This window comes from Elephas maximus, chromosome 6 (genome assembly GCF_024166365.1).
Source record: "Elephas maximus indicus isolate mEleMax1 chromosome 6, mEleMax1 primary haplotype, whole genome shotgun sequence".
In the NCBI taxonomy this organism is placed as follows: domain Eukaryota; kingdom Metazoa; phylum Chordata; class Mammalia; order Proboscidea; family Elephantidae; genus Elephas; species Elephas maximus.
In genome coordinates this window covers 76,719,973-76,737,822 of record NC_064824.1, presented here as the reverse complement: position 1 = coordinate 76,737,822, position 17,850 = coordinate 76,719,973, and the positions used below count along the sequence as shown (strand labels likewise).

Below are 17,850 nucleotides of genomic sequence, written 5' to 3'. Positions count from 1 at the left end.
GAAAGGCTTCCCCTGAAGTTGATGCTCAGAATTTGAACTTTTAGTCTACTTTACTGTGAGGACGTAAACATCTCTTTGTTAAAGCCATCCGCTTGTATTTGTTATAGCAGCACTAGATGACTAAGACAATAAAGAAGACCAAAAGAAGAATTAACGCCTTTTAATTAATGGAATATACCCCTGACTGCCAAGGAACAAATCTATCTTAGAAGAAGTACAGCCAGAATACTCCTTAGAAGTAAGGATGAATAGACTTCATGTCATGTACTTTGGACAGGTTATCCGGAGGGCTCAGTCCCTGGAGAAGGAAATCATGCTTGGTAAAGTAGAGGGTTAGCAAGAAAGAGGAAGACACTCAACAAGATGACTGACACAGTGGCTGCAATAAAGGTCTCAAGCACAACATCGATAGTGAGATGGTGCAGGACTAGTGTTTCCTTCTGTTGTACATAGTGTCGCTATGAGTCAGAACCGACTCCACAGCACATGACAATAACATAACAAGATTTGGCATGTTTTTAAGGAATGTTATGGAAACCCTGGCGGCTTAGTGGTTAAGAGCTACAGCTGCTCATCAACAGGTCGACAGGTCAGGTGCTCCTTGGAAACTCTATGGGGGCAGTTCTACTTTGTCCTATAGGGTTGCTGAGTCGGAATTGACTGACGGCAACGGGTTTGGTTTGGTGGTTAAGGAAAAATTTTATAAACAATAGTGTGGAAACATTGCATTACCATAGATGTAATGTAGACGTTAATGTATTGTGAAATAATGGCTATATGTTGCTCACAATAAGATAGTCATTAAAACATCTTAGTGAAACGTAACTAATAATAACGAAGTGGTAGAGAAGGAAGGAGAAAGAACAGGCTTAATTCAAGCCTCAAATAAAGAAAATCCATCTAGGATTCTGGACATTTTTTCATTTGCTTTCGAGTATCCAGGACTCACATGCAACTTAAAAAAAAAAAAAAGGGCTTTTAATAATGTCCCTTTGTGAGAACAGCATTGTGCAATTTTCCATTTTCCTTAATATAAAGTAAGCACAGGTAGTCATTTCTGCAAGGAGATACCAAACTCCTAGAGAAACAACGCATCTGTTGTCGTTGTCTGCCCCCTACCAAACGTGGCGCATCCCAGGCAAACAAATTAGATCAACGAAACAGGTCTGAGAAACTGCGTTTAATTGGAATCTTGTCCACAGAAAAGCCTCCGTTTACGCCTAACGTGCCTTGCCGGGGTCCGCTGGACCAGCATTTACCTCAGCGTCGCGACCAAAGCCTAGAAGACAAAGGAGCCGGCTCGGCGAGTGAGGGTCTCGGGAGGGCTCCACATTGCCTTAACAGCAGGGTTTGGGAGCCGGGGACGTCCACCGCAGCCTTCAGGGCCGGATCTCCCGCGAGGCTTGAGTCTCAAGCTTCGCGGGCAGGCCCAGGCAGGGGCCCTAGCACTACTGTATTTGGATTTTGAATCTTTTTCTTAAAGGACCCAGCCATCCATGCCGCAAAAATATAACAAAGCCTGAGCTTCAAGCCTCACAGACCCTGAGTCCGCCCCTGACAAAACCTCTCGCCGGGCAGGAAACGGCCTCCTTTTAAGGACAAAGAACCCGGTTACCGCCGGGCGGCGGGAGGGCAGGCGGGGCCAGGTGTGGAGTTGGACCTGGAGCCGCCGGAGGAGAAGGGTCAAGGGCGGGAGCCGAGAAGAGCCGGAATTGGAGCGGAGCAGGGTAGGAAGAGGGGAAGGGCGGGGCCGGGAGCCGGGAAGAACTACTAGCCGGGCGGGTCGGGCAAGGAGAAGGGTCGGGAGTTGTAGGAACGAGGGAGGCGTGGCCGGCAGCCGGGGACAGTGGGAGCCGTGCCGAGGCTCCGCCTCCGCCTCCGCCCCCCGCCCGCCCCCTCCCAGCAGGGACGCAAGCAGGGAGGGTGGGGGAGTGGGAGGCGGGGAGGAGGCGGCCGCGGCGGTTGGGGCGCTGGACCGCTCTTCTCGGCTGCCGGCCGACCCGGGGAGCGAGGACGTCGCTCCTCACCGCTCTTTCCCCCTCCGCCGACCCGTCCCTTCTCATCATGTCCCAGAGCAGGCATCGCGCCGCGGCCCCGCCGCTGGAGCGCGAGGACAGCGGGACCTTCAGGTCAGCGCCCGCTCAGCCAGGGCCGAGGCGGACAGGGCGGGAGGTGGTGGGGAGGGGAGGCCCTTCCGTGGCATTCTGGGTAAAGCCCCTTCTTGGCGTCCCGGCCCCTCCTCGCGGCTGCGGGCGGTGCTCGGGCGCTCGGCCGCGCCCACTCGGCGGCGCGCTGGCAGGCGTCTTAGGCCGGCCCCGCCCCCTTGCAGCTTGGGCGGTGCGCGGGGTGGGCGGAGGCGGCGCGCGGCCGCCACTTCCCGTAAGGGCCGGTCTCGGGTAGAGGGTTGCGGGCTTGGACCTGAGCCCCGGGCTCCGTCCTATTCCCCTGAGAACTCCTGTACTTGCGTTCAAGTTACCTCTCTAAAGACCTCCCACACTCTGTCCCGTGCCCGCCGCAGCGAGGCCGGGAAACAGGTGCACCCAGGCCTCGCCGGCTCAGGCTGCCAGGAAGCTGAGACGCCCCCCCATCATTGCTGGTGGCTGTCAGAACTGGCCTCTGTATGCGTCTGCTTCCCTCCACGCTTTGCCATGCAAAGCACACTTTTCTTCTGGTCTCTGCAGTTTGGGGAAGATGATTACAGCTAAGCCAGGGAAAACACCGATTCAGGTATTACACGAATACGGCATGAAGACCAAGAACATCCCGGTTTATGAATGTGAAAGATCAGATGTGCAAATACATGTGCCCACTTTCACCTTCAGAGTAACCGTTGGTGACATAACCTGCACAGGTCTGTATACACAGTTAACCCCTATGACCATGGGGGTTGGCAGCCAAGACTTGGTGTTGCTTTTCCGTTCAGAAAGGTGTTCTTTTTGCCAGAAACAGCTATGGGGAGAAGGCATTTTGAAACCGAGACACCTCATCTAAGGTCATTGGGACATTTCAACTTCATCTGATTTTCTCTTCTCTGGGATAGCAAGAGAAGCTCAGAAACGTAAAAAAAAAAAAAAGTTACTCAGGACTTCTGTACGGCTCCTTTCAGACCACAGGAATTAGGGAGAAGCAGGTTGGAGCAGCCATAGTTGGATCAGTAGGTGCTGTTAGGACCATTTTATAGATTATAGCAGATGCTAGAAGCCATGACCCCAGAATTTTCTGAGCTTCTCCCACTCTCTTTGGACTCATTTGGTGGTTTGTACCACACTCAATTCTGTATCCAAGCAAAATGAGAAGGGCAGAAGCTTCACAAAATCAGCAAATTATAGTTCCTGAAGTTGTACAGGTATTTTATATACAGTCTTCTTCTTTTTTTATACATGAGGAATCAGGTTTAGAGAGATTATAAGTAGTATGTCCAAGGGCACATAGCAATGAAGTTTCAGAGTTCATACAGACACCTTATAATAGTCTGTGAACTTGAACAAATGGTAGCTAAAGTTGTCCATCTGTGTGGACATTTTTTTTTTATCATGATCTATTTAATTGCAAACACAAAATGTTAAATACTAAATTTGAAAAAACACCAAGAAAAAAAAAATTCAGTAAGACTGAAATTCCACGATCTGGTAATCTGAAGGCATCATTTGTTTTTATTACCGGAAATCCGCTGTTCTCACTGAAGTTACTTTAAGAAAATCTTGAAGCTTTTTTTGTCTGTGTGAGGTAGGTGGATTGTTGGTGCTGGCTGGAAGGTTTCTTGGGTGAACCATAGAGTCAACATTTCATTACTGCTTCATCTCGTCTATTTTTACTCATTGAAAAGGTAGCCTTTTTTTCCCCCTCACTGTGGTTAATACCAGGAATTGACAACCTATGGCAACCATTCTGCCCACTAGCTTTTCTCTTAACACACTGCTTTGTCTTCCTGTACAGGGTTATCTGCCAACATGGCTTCAAATACTACCCAAAGCATAATTCTGAAATCTCTGCCTTCAGTCTAAGCCCAGTTATGAACAGTGTTATCAGCTGGTGTTTGGTAGGCATCTTCACTTGGATAATCCAAAGGCACTTCAAACTCTCACTGTCCCAAACTGAGCCCATCTTTTTTTCCCCCAAACCTATTCTCCCTGCACTCCCTATCTCAGTAAAGGCACCACCATCACCCAGTTGCTCACACCGGAGATTTGGATTTCATCTTCTTGACTCTTCCCTCTGTTGCTGGTCTAGTCTATAACCAAATCCTATCTCCTGAATATCTCTTGAATCTGTCTGTCTCCTTTTTCCCTTGTTACTATCCAGGCCACCTGGATTAGAGCTAGTCTCATTGATTCTCTTTCAGCTTCTAGTCTTGCAATGTCCAGATCATTCTCCACACTACAACAGAGTGTTCATCCTAGAATTCAGATCTGTTCCTATAACTTCTCTGCTAAAAATCCAGTTGATGGTTTCCCCATCCATAAATACAAATTTCATAGCATGGCTTACAACCTTGCTTCTCGAAGTGTGGTCAACAGCAGCATCAATAGTACGTGGGAGCTTGATGAAAATGCAGAGTGTCAGTCCCTCTCCCTGACCTTCTACACCAGAGTATGCATTTTAACTAAATTTCCAGGTGATTACTATGTACATTGAAGACTGAGAAGCACAAATTTACAAGATCGCTCTTTCCCCACCCCCAACTCTCTAGGCTTTTATCTCAAAATTTCCTCCCTCAAGCTCTCCTGTTTTAGCCATGTCCAACCTCTTGGGACTCTTGAGAACACGGTATTTTGTGTTGCCTTTAAGCCTTTCCAGATGGTCTTTTCTCTGCCTAGAATGCTCTTTCTAATCCCTGAGCTCTTTTCACCTTACCTACTTTTAATAATCTTTCAGGTTTCTGTTCTCTCTCTTCTGTGAAATCTTTCTGAATCCTTTCCAAGAGTAGAGCAGCTGCCCCTCTTGTGTGCTCCCCATACCCTCCACTTAGGCCTGCCTTACCACGCCATGTTTCACATGATTGATTACAGATGGAGTCCTGTATTTAGGCTGTGTTCTGTGTGCAGGATCCTCTGTACCCCTAATATCTGTGTTGGTGGATAAACGGATACGGTTTGTGTGCCCTGTTACACTTGAATGGTCACACTTGAAACCTTTTCCATGCCACCTTTTCTTCTCTCCATACCAAAGGAATGGATGTCAGCACTCTGCAGGTGTTCTCAACACCCAGTTTGGACTCAGAAGGAAAAAGATTAACCATTTACTAGGTATTGCTTACTTAAATTCAGACATCACCCTTAATGATTAGGCACTCTTATCCTCCCCTCCCTACCCATGTAAGGGATAGACATTGTATGGAATACACATAAGTAAACTATTACCTTCTGTATATAAACTTTCCCCCAGTATGCCCAGTGTGTAGTCGTGAGTGCTGAGGGATTTGATTCAGTATAGGATGGGCTGTCAAAATAAAATGATGCACATTTTCTGTCCAACAGTTCTGTTGCAAGTGGCTCCTTTAAAAGAAACTATTTGTTGCCATCCAAGAAATCAGTTCTTGCTGCAGAGAAAATTACTCCCTCCCCAAGAATAAGGGAAGAATACTAAATTGTATTGACATCGTCTACTTTATTACAATTTTATGCAGTAAATATAATGTAGAAATATTCCTACTCCTCACTTATCTTGTTTTCCAACATTTTGCATTTATGACAATAGTAAAAAATCTGCATTTTTGCATTAACATGTGTCTGGCAGTAATGAATGCTGAGGTGTGAGGTGAGAGTAACTGGCTGCAATGGTGTCAGGAGGGTTGGTGTCACCCAGCAGGGTAACTCATGCTGTCACCACGCCCCCACCCGCCCCCACAGACCTCCCATACTAGCCCCAGCCTGCACGGAGGAAGTGCCCTGGGCTCCCAGGAAGCGCCTCCCAGCGGTGGGTGCAGGTGCCCAGCTCCTAGCAGCTCCCAGCAGCGTGGAGTGGTGGGGGTGAGCCAGGAGGGCTGGTGACAAATCTGGGAATGGTGTAGTCGAGCAGGAAAGGCCCCCACCTGGGCCTGCACCCACTGCGCACTGAGTCCCTCCAGTGGGGCAGACTTGCCCAGCTCTGAGGAGCCATGCTCTGGCACCAGTCCCCGTGTTCCAGCTAGCTCCCAACCCAGCACGCCAGAGAGCAGGAGGAGGAGAAGACTAAGGGAGTAGAAGGAAAAGGTGAGAAGCAGTGGGGGAGGGGTTGGCAGCAAGGGGAGAGGAGGAGGGAAACTACAGCTAAGAGGAAGAAGGGGGTTGGAGCAGACCTGCTGTGGTGGGCGCATCACCTGTCAGGCACCACCTGTCAGGCCTAAGGCAAATGAAAGAGCGCCTGGGGTGCCCTGCATCCCCATTTCCCTGGTCATCTTCCTCACATAACACCAAGTGTTGCATAACAACCTGGTCTCTGGAACTGAACCATGTTGATAAGTGAGGAGTGGGGGTAACAATAATGGTTTTTATACAGGTATGCATAGAATTAAATATACAGAATTTTTAAAATTGTATTTTAATGTTTTTCATGTGGTATTTTATTACAGCGTATAACTGCATGTAATGTATGTTTTTATTACCTAGGGTATATATATAAAACCTGTACTGACTTTGTTTCGTATTAAGAAAACACCTATGGGTATAAAGAATTTTTTATAAAGATATCTTTTTTTTTTTTTAAACCTTAATTCAGGTGAAGGTACAAGTAAGAAGCTGGCGAAACATAGAGCTGCAGAGGCTGCCATAAACATTTTGAAAGCCAATGCAAGTATTTGGTGAGCTAAATTTCTTTGTATTCTGCAGCTCAAAAATATCAATGGCTGAGGTAAGATTCAAAGTTTGAACATACTTAAAAAAGCAACAAAGTGAACAATTGTTAGTATCTTAGCCCGGACATTCTATTCCTTGTTCAAATCTGTCATCCATTTAAAGACAACTTTACCTATAAAAAATTATGTCCAAAAAAATTGCACTGATTTAGGGTAGGGTTACACAGCCAGTTATTATAATTGCTGTCAATAAGTTGTATACCTGTAAAAGTTGAACTGGAAAAAGTTGTGTAATAGATATATTTACAACAAGAGGAGCTGTTGAGGCTACTTATGAACAACCAAACACCTCATGGAATTTAGTTCCCTGGTTTGGAGGTTTAGTCATAGTTTCACAGAACATCCCAGTTAACTGGCCTAATAACGTGTTTAGTACTTCTATCTCCTAGTTTGTTGTGTAGTGTCTAGCATCTTATAAACTTGCAAGTGGCCATCCAAGGCACAACAACTGGTCTCTAGTCATTTGGAGCAACAGAGGAAGAAGGAGAGTCAGGAACAGGAGGAACATATGGAATGTGTAGCTAGTTGTCTCCATGAACAACTGCCTCCTTTGTCATGAGACCAGAAGAACTGGATGGTGCCTGCCTGCTATTACTGAATATTTTGATCAAAGATTCCATGGAAGAAACCTGATCAAAAGGGGAAAAATGCAGAACAGAATTTCAAATACTCATGGACTCCAGACTTCCTGGAGCCATGAAGGATGAACCTGTGAAGCTGCTGCCCTAAGATAATCTTTAAAACTTAAACCAAAAATATTCCCTGAAGTCTTACTAAAACCAGTCATTTAGCTTAACTAGTAACAAATGTCTGCCTTGAACAATATGTTCTTTTAAGAACTACATGGGATCAAATTGACAACAGCAACTTGAAAGATTAGATAGGAACCTTAGGGGACAGTGAGTTTATGTTAATGAGGAGGGAGCAACTCAGAAAAGGAGGGCGAGAATGGTTGTATGACTCAAAGAATGTAATCAAGTCACTAAATTGTACATTTAGAAACTGCTGAGTTGGTGTATGTTTTGCTGTGTATATTCTCAACAACAAAATAAATTTAAAAAATAAAACCCTATTGAGCACAGTTCAACTCTGACACACATGAGGTCACCATGAATCAGAATCAACTTGCTAGCAAAAAAAAAAAAAATTAAGTCCAGCTATTAAAGAAGACTCTCATGAACTAGGCTTTACCTTTTTTTTTTTTTTTCAACCAGAGGGGATGCAACAGTAGAAAACCAAGAGTTTTTCTCACCAATTTCTTACTTTATTAAGACTTTGTATTTCTGCATTGAAGAAAACAAAGTGTGGCATGGTAAAAGATCAGTTAAAAGCACTCTTTTAGGAATTCTCATTAGGAAGCAGAAGACAGAGATTTCCTTTTATTATAGCATGTATACCAAGTGTAAGAGTATGTGGGATATTAATTCTTGACATGTTTTTCTAAATTTTTTTTTTTTTTTTTTTTTACCACTTTAGGTACTTTTGGAAAGTGTGTTGGTCCTGGAGCATCTTGTGTGTCATAAAGTGGTGCCCTTTGGTTTCTACTGGGCACAGTCTTGGAGCATGGCATGCCTTCAGATTCTTCTTACATGCACTCAGACATACTTGGAATACAATTTGGTATCATCTAGTCATAGCTGACAGCAGAGGCTCATGGGAATTTAGAATGGTTTTTTTCTTCCCCAGCCATAGCAACATTGGCTTAGAGGTGCATTTGGGTTCTCATTCAGTGCTCCTCTCCCTAAGTCATTCTAAACCTCTTGGATAGCTTAGGACTAACAATGCCATGGCGACCCTGCAGATAAGTACTTGCCTGAGACAAGCCTTGGATCTCACATGATGCTTGATTCTCTAGGATCATGTGTTGTAATTGATTTATGCTAGTTTTCAAGACATGCCAAGTGGCACAGCAGTTATTGAGTGTCATCTATCCCCCACCCCTCCCACAAACCGTGCGATGACCATGCTATTTCCGTGCAGCCCAAAGGTCAACAAAACAGTGTTGAGTATATTCATATAAATGAGCGTATGGAGTGTTCTTTCTCCATATGAGCACTTCACTTTGTCAGCAAAAAGAAGGCTAACAAACTTTACTATATTTGTGCTTCTTGACAGATAAGATGGGCATTACTAAGCTGTAATCAGGCCTAGAAAACAAAAAAAAAATAAACGAAAAACCAAGAGCGACTGATTTAATACAGACTTTCTCACTTCTCCATGACAATTATTTGGGTAGCTTCGGCATGCAGCATTGTAAGTGAATACTAATATCTCATCAGCCTACGTATAAAGCTTGAGATTCTGGCAGTTAGAAAAGAAACTTGAGGAAGTGGGAACAACTAAACTTGATTTGTCATGGAGGAATGACTCTCCATTTGCCTTTAAAAAAAAAAAACAAAAACCCAAACTCCTTGCTGTCCAGTAGATTCCGACTCATAGTGACCCTATAGGAGAGAGTAGAACTGCCCCACAGGGTTTCCAAGGAGTGGATGTTGGAGTCAAACTGTGGACCTTTTGGTTAACAGCTGATCTCTAGGTGGTAGTAACCTTGGAATGCAGCTTATTCAGTGTTAGGCACTGAATTCCCAAGTAACTACAGTAATTGCAAACTACTAGCAGAAATTGTTCACTTTTTCTTAATCAGAATCCACACATGCTGAAACCAGGTTCATGCAGGCCATCTATTTTATGCAGCATACATGTAAATCTTAGGGGATTATCCCAGAACTGACCAGATGATAGATCTAAAAGACCTTTCCTCCATAGTTATCTAGATGAAAAAACAATAGTTATGATCTGTATTATCACCTTATCAGGCTAAATTTCCTGGCTAATTATTAGTCTTCCTTCTGTGTGACTGTAACAATAGTTTATTTGAATACATTTTTATTGAGCATCTATTAAGTACAAAGCACTACAAGGCATATGAAGGTAAGTAATACACAGGCCTTACCATCAAGGAGCTTATTAGTATGAACAGAAGAGAGGGATGGTGAAAGTGGACAAGTAACATGCGTTTGTAGAAGTGTATAATTTAAGATTAAGTAATTTCCTTATGAACCAGTGATTCAAAGGAGGGGAGATTTTGTTCCATTAGGGTAAAAAGATAGGTTTCTTTTTTTATTATTATTTTTAATATTTTTGTTGTTGCAAATATACACAGAACATACACCAATTCAACAATTTGTACATGTACACTTCCATGACATTGATTACATTCTTCAAGCTGTGCAACCATTCTCACCCTCCTTTTCTGAATCGTTCCTCCCCTATTAATATAAACCCACTGCCCTTTAAGTTTCTTAAAGGGATAGGCTTCTTGGTGGCAGTGGCATTTGAGCTATACCTTAGATGGTAGGTAGATCAGATACCCAAAGAAGAGGTTGGAGAGAAAGGCATTCCAGGTAGAAGGAATGGCAAGAGCAAAAAAGCATAGTTAAAAAATAAAAAAATCCTCATTATTTAGTAATTTGTTTTGTAACACTTTAAAAAAATGTTTAGCTTTGCAGTTCCTGACCCCTTAATGCCTGACCCTTCCAAGCAACCAAAGAATCAGCTTAATCCTATTGGTTCATTACAGGTAAGTCATAGTTTTTCCATATTTAACATTTTGTCTACTGATAAAAGATTTAATACATTGGTAATATTACAGGGACTAAGACAAGGAATTAATATTTCAAAAATGGTGAAATATTTTGTTTTCCAGGTTGTAATTACTAGATATTATGGAACTAACTTGAAATTATTTTTCTATTTATGTTTTGGGTTTTCTCATATACTGTTTGTGCCTTTGGTTTATAGAATATCATTTGAGATCACCAGGACCTCAGTGCACATGGGTAGTATTTTATACTTTAAGAATATTTCTTGCCATTCTTGTGGCAAACCTCCTCCTACTTTTGTTGTGACAGAAGACTTTATAAAGAGCCCAAATCGGGTAACCTAACTCAAGAAAAGGGAAGTAATCTGCTTATTCTACCAAAAAAAAAAAAAAAATATATATATATATGTGTATTTTCAGCTTTGAATTTCTGCATGCAGAACATTCTTCTCGCAGATGATCCGTGTGCTCTGTTGGACAACTGCTTTCCCTGTTACCCAGCCAGTCCTTTGGTCTCTTTTTCCCGCTGTATGAGTTTTTCTACAGTTTTCTTCACCTTCTTCCCTCAACCTCAGCCAGGCGTCTCTGCTGTCTCTGCTTCTCATCTGCTTTGATCAAATGCAGTAGTTAGCCAGCCGTGGGTATGGAAGTCTTTAACTGGGAGAGGAGAGGCCCTGAGAACTGATGGCAGGGACACCTGAAAATGTCCTCTCTGGTGTTCCTGTCTTTTTATTTGAACTCTTTTATCTCAGCTTACTTTGGTTTAACGGAAGAATGCCATTCTTCACTTTTGGTATCGTGGGTTATAAGATATGAAATGCTTGAATATCTTTGGGAACTATAGGGTCTTCCTCATTTTTCCATTGTATAATAGTTTTGTTTTTTTTTTATAATAGTATTCTTTTCAAACCTATAATAGAAATGCAGTCAGAATCAAGAAATACCATTTTTGTGTTTAAGCCATTGCGTAGTTAAAATTACTGTTAAAGCCTTATCTCCATTTTATAGGAATTAGCTATTCATCATGGCTGGAGACTTCCTGAATATACCCTTTCCCAAGAGGGAGGACCTGCTCATAAGAGAGAATATACCACAATTTGCAGGCTAGAGTCATTTATGGAAACCGGTACTTAATTTTTTTCACCCTCATACAGTTAAAGACATTTGAAATGTTTTAGGATGATGAATGACTGTGGAAATGTCTGTTGTATTTTCTTTTCAAATCATTTTGTAGAGGAAAAATTGATATATTACTGGTTCTACTGTCTCTAAATTTCTGAGATTGAATTTAAGAATAAATATTTGGCATAAGCATGTTTATATGCTCTTGCTACTTTAAAAAATCAGTTTATTAATGAAAAGATAAATAATTGACTATACTTTTAAAAGTCTTCCTTGATGTGTTAGTGACTTAAAAAAAAAAACAAACTCATTTTGGAGAAAAAAAGCAATAGTAAACTTCCAGAAGATTACATTTGAACATAAGATGACTTACAAGAGTAACCCATTGCCGTTGTGTCACTTCCGACTCACAGTGACCCTACAGGACAAAGTAGAACTGCCTCATAGGGTTTCCAGGGAGCACCTGGTGGATTCAAACTGCTGACCTTTGGGTTAGCAGCCATAGCTCTTCACCACTACGCCATTAGGATTTCCACTTAAGGGACTAGATGGCAAAAAACAGCAGTGAAATGAAAATAAAGTAGGAACTCTCCTTTTGAATTACAGCAACTTCTGTGTTGCTCTGAATCAGGATCAACTCGGTGGCAACAGGTTTAGAGTTTTTGGTTTGGTGTTGTAAAGGCCATAAACTGAAAGAGAGCAGTCACTTAGAAAAGTGCTAGTGAGAATTCCTATGTTTACTCTCCAGCATGTTTTCACCATTTTTAAAGTGGCCTAGGAAAAGAATTTTACCATTGGCTAGATAATTCCAAGTAATAACTTTTGCCTGTGAGAGGTAGTACAGGCCAGTGCAGAGAGCACTGGGCCAAAAGCAGGATCTAGGCTTCCATTCTTGATGCAATCCTGCTTTGTAAGGTTAGGTAGATTTCTTAATCTCCCTGGACCTCAGTTCCTAATCCATTAAACAAAAACATTGAAGTAAATGATATTTATGGTGTATTTCAGTTCCAGCATCTCCTATGCTCTTCTTACTAGTGTTAAGGAAAGAAATTTCACAGTTGTCAGTTTATAAAAGATAGTAAGCAGAAAAACCGACATTGACAGATAGGGGTTGTAATTTAGTTGTACCTTGGTACATTTGAATATTTGCCAGAATTAAGCCAAATGTAGCTCATTAAAGCTAGACATAGGGAAATATAACTGTTAAAGAAAAAACAGAGTATGACTATTTAAAAGAACTGTTAAAAAATGTAAAAATTCATAGCTATATGAAGCACAACACACAAAGATGCCAGGTTAGTAAAAGAACAGTATGTAAAAAACCTTGAGGTTATTCTGATTAAACGTAATACTTTAAACATTAAATCATCCTCTAGGAACACTAATTTCTTTTCTAACATCTACTATTTCTTTTTTCTTTATTTAGGAAAGGGGGCATCAAAAAAACAAGCCAAGAGAAATGCTGCTGAGAAATTTCTTGCCAAATTCAGTAATATTTCTCCAGACAACCACATTTCTTTAGTGAGTAATGCTCAGACAGTCACGATGTTGATGTAATTAAGCATCTTTTGCTGTAGGACACTTTCCTTGATTTCCTATTGTACAGAGCCTTCAGAGTTGCAATTTTTAAAGATCCCTTCCTTGTTCAGTTATATACTACGCCAATGTTAGCTGACTCCTAAATGTCAGTCGGCCTCAGGGGTGACCAGGTAAGAGGGCTTGGAATAGACAGTTAAATTCAGGATAAGATCTAAAAATCATAGAGCAGTAGTGCCTTTTTGTCTTCAAAGTAACACTGCATTCTCAGAGCAGCTCTCTTTGATAAGGCCTTCTTGACATTGCCGCCACTGATATGAATGATGATATCTACTTGTTCTTCTCAAACCTAACTTACACATTTCACCTTTTCTACAGTTCCTTTGCTTTTTCTGCTTTACAGCTGTCAGTTAGTGATTGGTATTTAATACAAGAAACTGTAAAGATAAATATCTTATACCTCTTAACATGGCTACCAGAAAATTTGACTGAGACCTTTGTATTATATGAAAGCATTTTTAAATACTTAAAGTATATTTTTGCAAGTGCTTCATTTTTTAAAAAAATATTGCTGTATTTGTTAATTGTGTATCCTTGTTAATGTTGTCTATAGTTTATGTTGGAAATTTAACCAAATGGTATCCATTTAGACATGCTGTATTATATGTGGCTTTAATAAATACTTTTAATTATAATAGTGTTGGAACCTAGTGCAAGTAAAGAGTGTAAGTCTTCATCTGTGTTTTTCAGACAAATGTAGTAGGACATTCTTTAGGATGTACTTGGCATTCCTTGAGGAATTCTCCCGGTGAAAAGATCAACTTACTGAAAAGAAGCCTCCTCAGTATTCCAAACATGGATTACATCCAGCTGCTTAGTGAAATCGCCAAGGAACAAGGTTTTAATGTAACATATTTAGATATAGGTATGATTTTTTTCCTTTGGCTTATCTCAAGAAATGTTACTTTTTAAAACATGTTTAAGATTCAGAAATTTCTGTTGTAATTTATTTCTTTGATGAGGAATTCTAACTATATATAATCACCAGAGCAGTAATATATATGTGATTGATGTCACAGTCTCGTGAATAGTAATAATAGCTAACATGTATACCGTGGGAAAAACTGGTGGCGTACTGGTTAAGAGCTACTGCTGCTAACAAAAGGTCGGCAGTTCGAATCCACCAAGTCCTCCTTGGAAACTCAATGGGGCAGTTCTATTCCATCCTATAGGGTCGCTATGAGTTGGCATTGACTTGATAGCAACGGGTTTCGTTTCTGTTTTTTTATACCATTGTAGTAACAAAAACAACAGCAGCTAAGATTTAAAGAGTTCTACAATGTGCCAGGCACTATTCTAAGGACCTTACATATATCAACTTACTGAGTCCTCAAACTAACCCTGTTAAGTAGGTTCTATTACCCTTATTTATAAGGGAAGAGAGTAAGGCAGAGAAAGGTTGGGAAACTTGCCCGAGATCACACAGCTAGTCAGTGTAGTAGCTATGGTAGAATTAGAGGAAGAGTCACAGCTGATACACTGTTAAACTAGCCCTAATGCACAGCTTGGCAAATGAGAAGGCATCCTAGAACAAGTACAAAGTTTGTGGACGTCAAATCTCTTCTCTCCACTTTGTCACTGTTTGCCAAATCTGGGAGAATAAAAATGCAGACAAGTCAATTTATAGCTTTTCCTCATGTCAGCCATCATCCACCGTCTTCTATATTTTCTCTTGCCATTGTTCATTTAGATAGACAAATGGTGGACAGATTGGAAATCAAGTCAGTTTGGATTTTATTTTAATTTAGTTTATAAAGCTGGTTAGTTGGTTTTTGGTTGTTGTTTGGTTTTTGTTATCGTTACTGGACTGTGGAAGATATCAAAGCCATAGTTGTTCACGACAAAAGAAACTTAGGTGATTTTTTAGATTATGAATTAATAGTGCTTTTGAAATGCTTGCCAATTTTAAGAACTAAATAATTCTTGTAAATACAGAACAAAAAAACCCACCCAGTGCCGTCGAGTCGATTCTGACTCATAACGACCCTATAGGACAGGGTAGAACTGCCCCATAGAGTTTCCAACGAGCGCCTGGCGGATTCAAACTGCCAACCCTTTGGTTAGCAGCCATAGCACTTAAACACTACGCCACCAGAGTTTCAGTCTAAAAACCAGTCTATTAATTCGGTAAGGAGGCTAGCTTCTATGCAGTTACCTTCAAAAGAACCTAGATGCTAGAATTAGAAAGCCTCTTCACTTATTAAATTATCCCATTGTTGTGGATATTTTTCACTAAATTGACTCTAGCTGAAATAATAACATCAATCATGACTGCTTTCAACAAATCATACCCTTCCTGCTTCTGCTTCTTCCCCTTGCCTCATTTCAACCATCCTTAGTGGGAGTGACTCATCAGCTGATAAGAACATTTGTTACCTGGGTTCAGGTATTATTGTTTTTGAAAACATCCCAACCCATTTACAATATAGAACTAGACTGTGTGCACAGATTTATAATCTAAGAACACAAAGACACAAAAGAGGTCTTGCTCTGAACTAGGTACTTCCTGGTTCAGATGCCTACAAAAACCCTAGATATCATAGTGGAAAATACAATCACTCCACCCCTCTAGCAAATGGTTTTCCCTGTTAAGAAAGATCCTGTGGTCCGATAATTTACATTATACTTTCACATAGCCACATTAGATTCGCCTTGGGTGCCTTTTTTAAATAAATAAAAGATTCTGGCCACCTCTGAATCCTGACCCTGTGTTTCAGATTGAGCAGGCTAGAGTAAGGTTTGGGCACCTGTATTTATTTAAAGTTCCCTCAAGTGATTATGAAGCACAGCTATGTTTGAGAACTACTGTTATAGTTAGGCAGTTGTGTTTTTTGTTTTCACAAGCATTGACAAAGCTGTTGAGTAAATGTAGTATCATTTTTTGTTTGTACAAGCATGACAAAGCTTTTGAGTAAGTGGAGAGTATACCATAGATGCTTACCGAGAAAGACAATAAAAACTGCTTTGTTTGTCACAGAGGATCTGCTTTATACGTGCTTAGCATTAACCATCTTGTTTGCATATGTCATTACAGAAGAACTGAGTGCCAACGGACAGTATCAATGTCTGGCTGAATTGTCAACTAGTCCTATCACAGTCTGTCATGGCTCTGGGATCTCCTGTGGCAATGCGCAAAGCGATGCAGCTCACAATGCTTTGCAGTATTTAAAGATCATCGCAGAAAAAAAGTAAACTTGGAGCAACTTAGAAGATCCTTCAGTAGCACATAAAAACTTCCCTTCCCTTCCCAAGTAAAATGTTTACTATGTTTGAGTTCCTGTGTTGTTTCTAAATCTCTTCAGAGAGTCCATCAGCACTCCAGACTTAATTATCTCATAGAGTTATGATTAAGCTCTTTTTAGGCTTCAACTTTGTATTAGTATATTGTATTTATAAACTTTGTACCATAAGGCAGAGTGTAGCACTCATTTTACAATGCCATACACGTAGGAGGAAGAAAAATGCATGTTTTTTGTTTATGATGATGATGACAATGATGAAATAAAACTGCTAGCAACAGTCTTTCTTACTGGTGCTTAAACTCATCTTTGTGCAAGGCTTTGTAAAGCGAATTTGAAGGAAGCCCTTTCAATTGTCAAGGGACAACACTAACAGGCTTTTATTGAATGTGATTGTAAAGTTTCAGGGAAATGATTGGCCTACTGTGTATCTGAATCCATGTAATAAAGAGCCGTTATTATACGGGGGTTCCGTGCATTTTATTAAAGAGCTACTGACTTGATTGTCTGGTGGTTTGAACCCACCAGCCACTCTGTGGGAGAAAGATGTGGCAGTCTGCTTCCGTAAAGATTTACACCCTTGGAAACCTTATGGGGCAGTTATACTTTGTCCTGTAGGGTTGCTATGAGTCAGAATTGACTCGATGGCAGTGGGTTTGGTTTAGGTTTGGTCTTGGTCGTGAGCCCTTTTTAGCCATTCTTGTGACTAGCATTATAATCTGGATAATCTTATTTACGTAACTCTAGCTTACTTCTGCAAGTTAAAGGTAAAAAAAACCTATGTCCTAAACAAAATTTTACAAATATAATGATGAATCACTTAATTTTCACAAAGGGTACATAGCAGTTTATTTTTCTTTGATGTAACCATTCATAGATGAATTCATAGTTGAAAAAAGCATTAGTGGAATTATAAAAAACAAAACCTTTCCAGTTCACCCAATTTTGTTACAAAAATGTTCCAAACAAAGCAATGAGTATGTAAATGGTTAGGAAGTGAGTCTCATGAACAAATTTAATTTTACCTTTGATGGTTCCACATATCACCTGTAACACAAAGTCTTCCATCAATTGCCACCAGCTCATTTATTCGGGAAAGGTATGCTACTTTTGTAGAGTCAATGGAAGCCTCTCAGCCCAGTGTTCAGAGCTCAGGGAAAGCCTCATAGAGGAAGACAGCTATGAACGATGAAAGCAGGTTCTCACAATCTCAACATCAAGTGATAACCCTGAAGGAAATTTCTAACAGGTTATTTTTATGCTTGGGGAAAAAAAAAATACCTGGTTGGAATCCTTTGGGAATAATAAAACTACATAGTAACGATTTTATTAAACTCTTAAGTAATGAGGGAACCAGTAAGATGCCATGACCGTTTGTAGAGCTAGAGTATTTATTTGTAGGAGAATAAGATTGCTGAGTGAGATACAAAACTGGTTAAACCATAACCTTTGGGATTATC

At 40.9% G+C, this 17,850-nt stretch overlaps 1 protein-coding gene across 8 annotated transcripts; it reads left to right on the top strand.

Moving 5' to 3' along the window:
• Positions 1-1,921: 1,921 nt before the first annotated feature.
• Positions 1,922-16,877, top strand: PRKRA (protein activator of interferon induced protein kinase EIF2AK2). 8 transcript variants are annotated; one of them, XM_049887545.1, is made up of 8 exons: positions 1,922-2,129; positions 2,682-2,851; positions 6,697-6,778; positions 10,334-10,412; positions 11,442-11,559; positions 12,982-13,076; positions 13,842-14,016; positions 16,186-16,877. In XM_049887545.1, exons 1-8 carry the CDS (start codon positions 2,065-2,067, stop codon positions 16,341-16,343), a joined length of 942 nt encoding a protein of 313 aa, XP_049743502.1. In that variant the 5' UTR covers positions 1,922-2,064; the 3' UTR covers positions 16,344-16,877. The 8 variants fall into 8 exon arrangements, with proteins under 8 accessions (XP_049743502.1, XP_049743509.1, XP_049743503.1 ...); XM_049887548.1 differs by lacking the exon at positions 1,922-2,129 and adding an exon at positions 8,309-8,452 and having other exon boundaries at positions 2,758-6,191; positions 8,948-10,412; XM_049887547.1 differs by lacking the exon at positions 1,922-2,129 and adding an exon at positions 8,309-8,540 and having other exon boundaries at positions 2,758-6,191; positions 8,948-10,412.
• Positions 16,878-17,850: the final 973 nt, after the last annotated feature.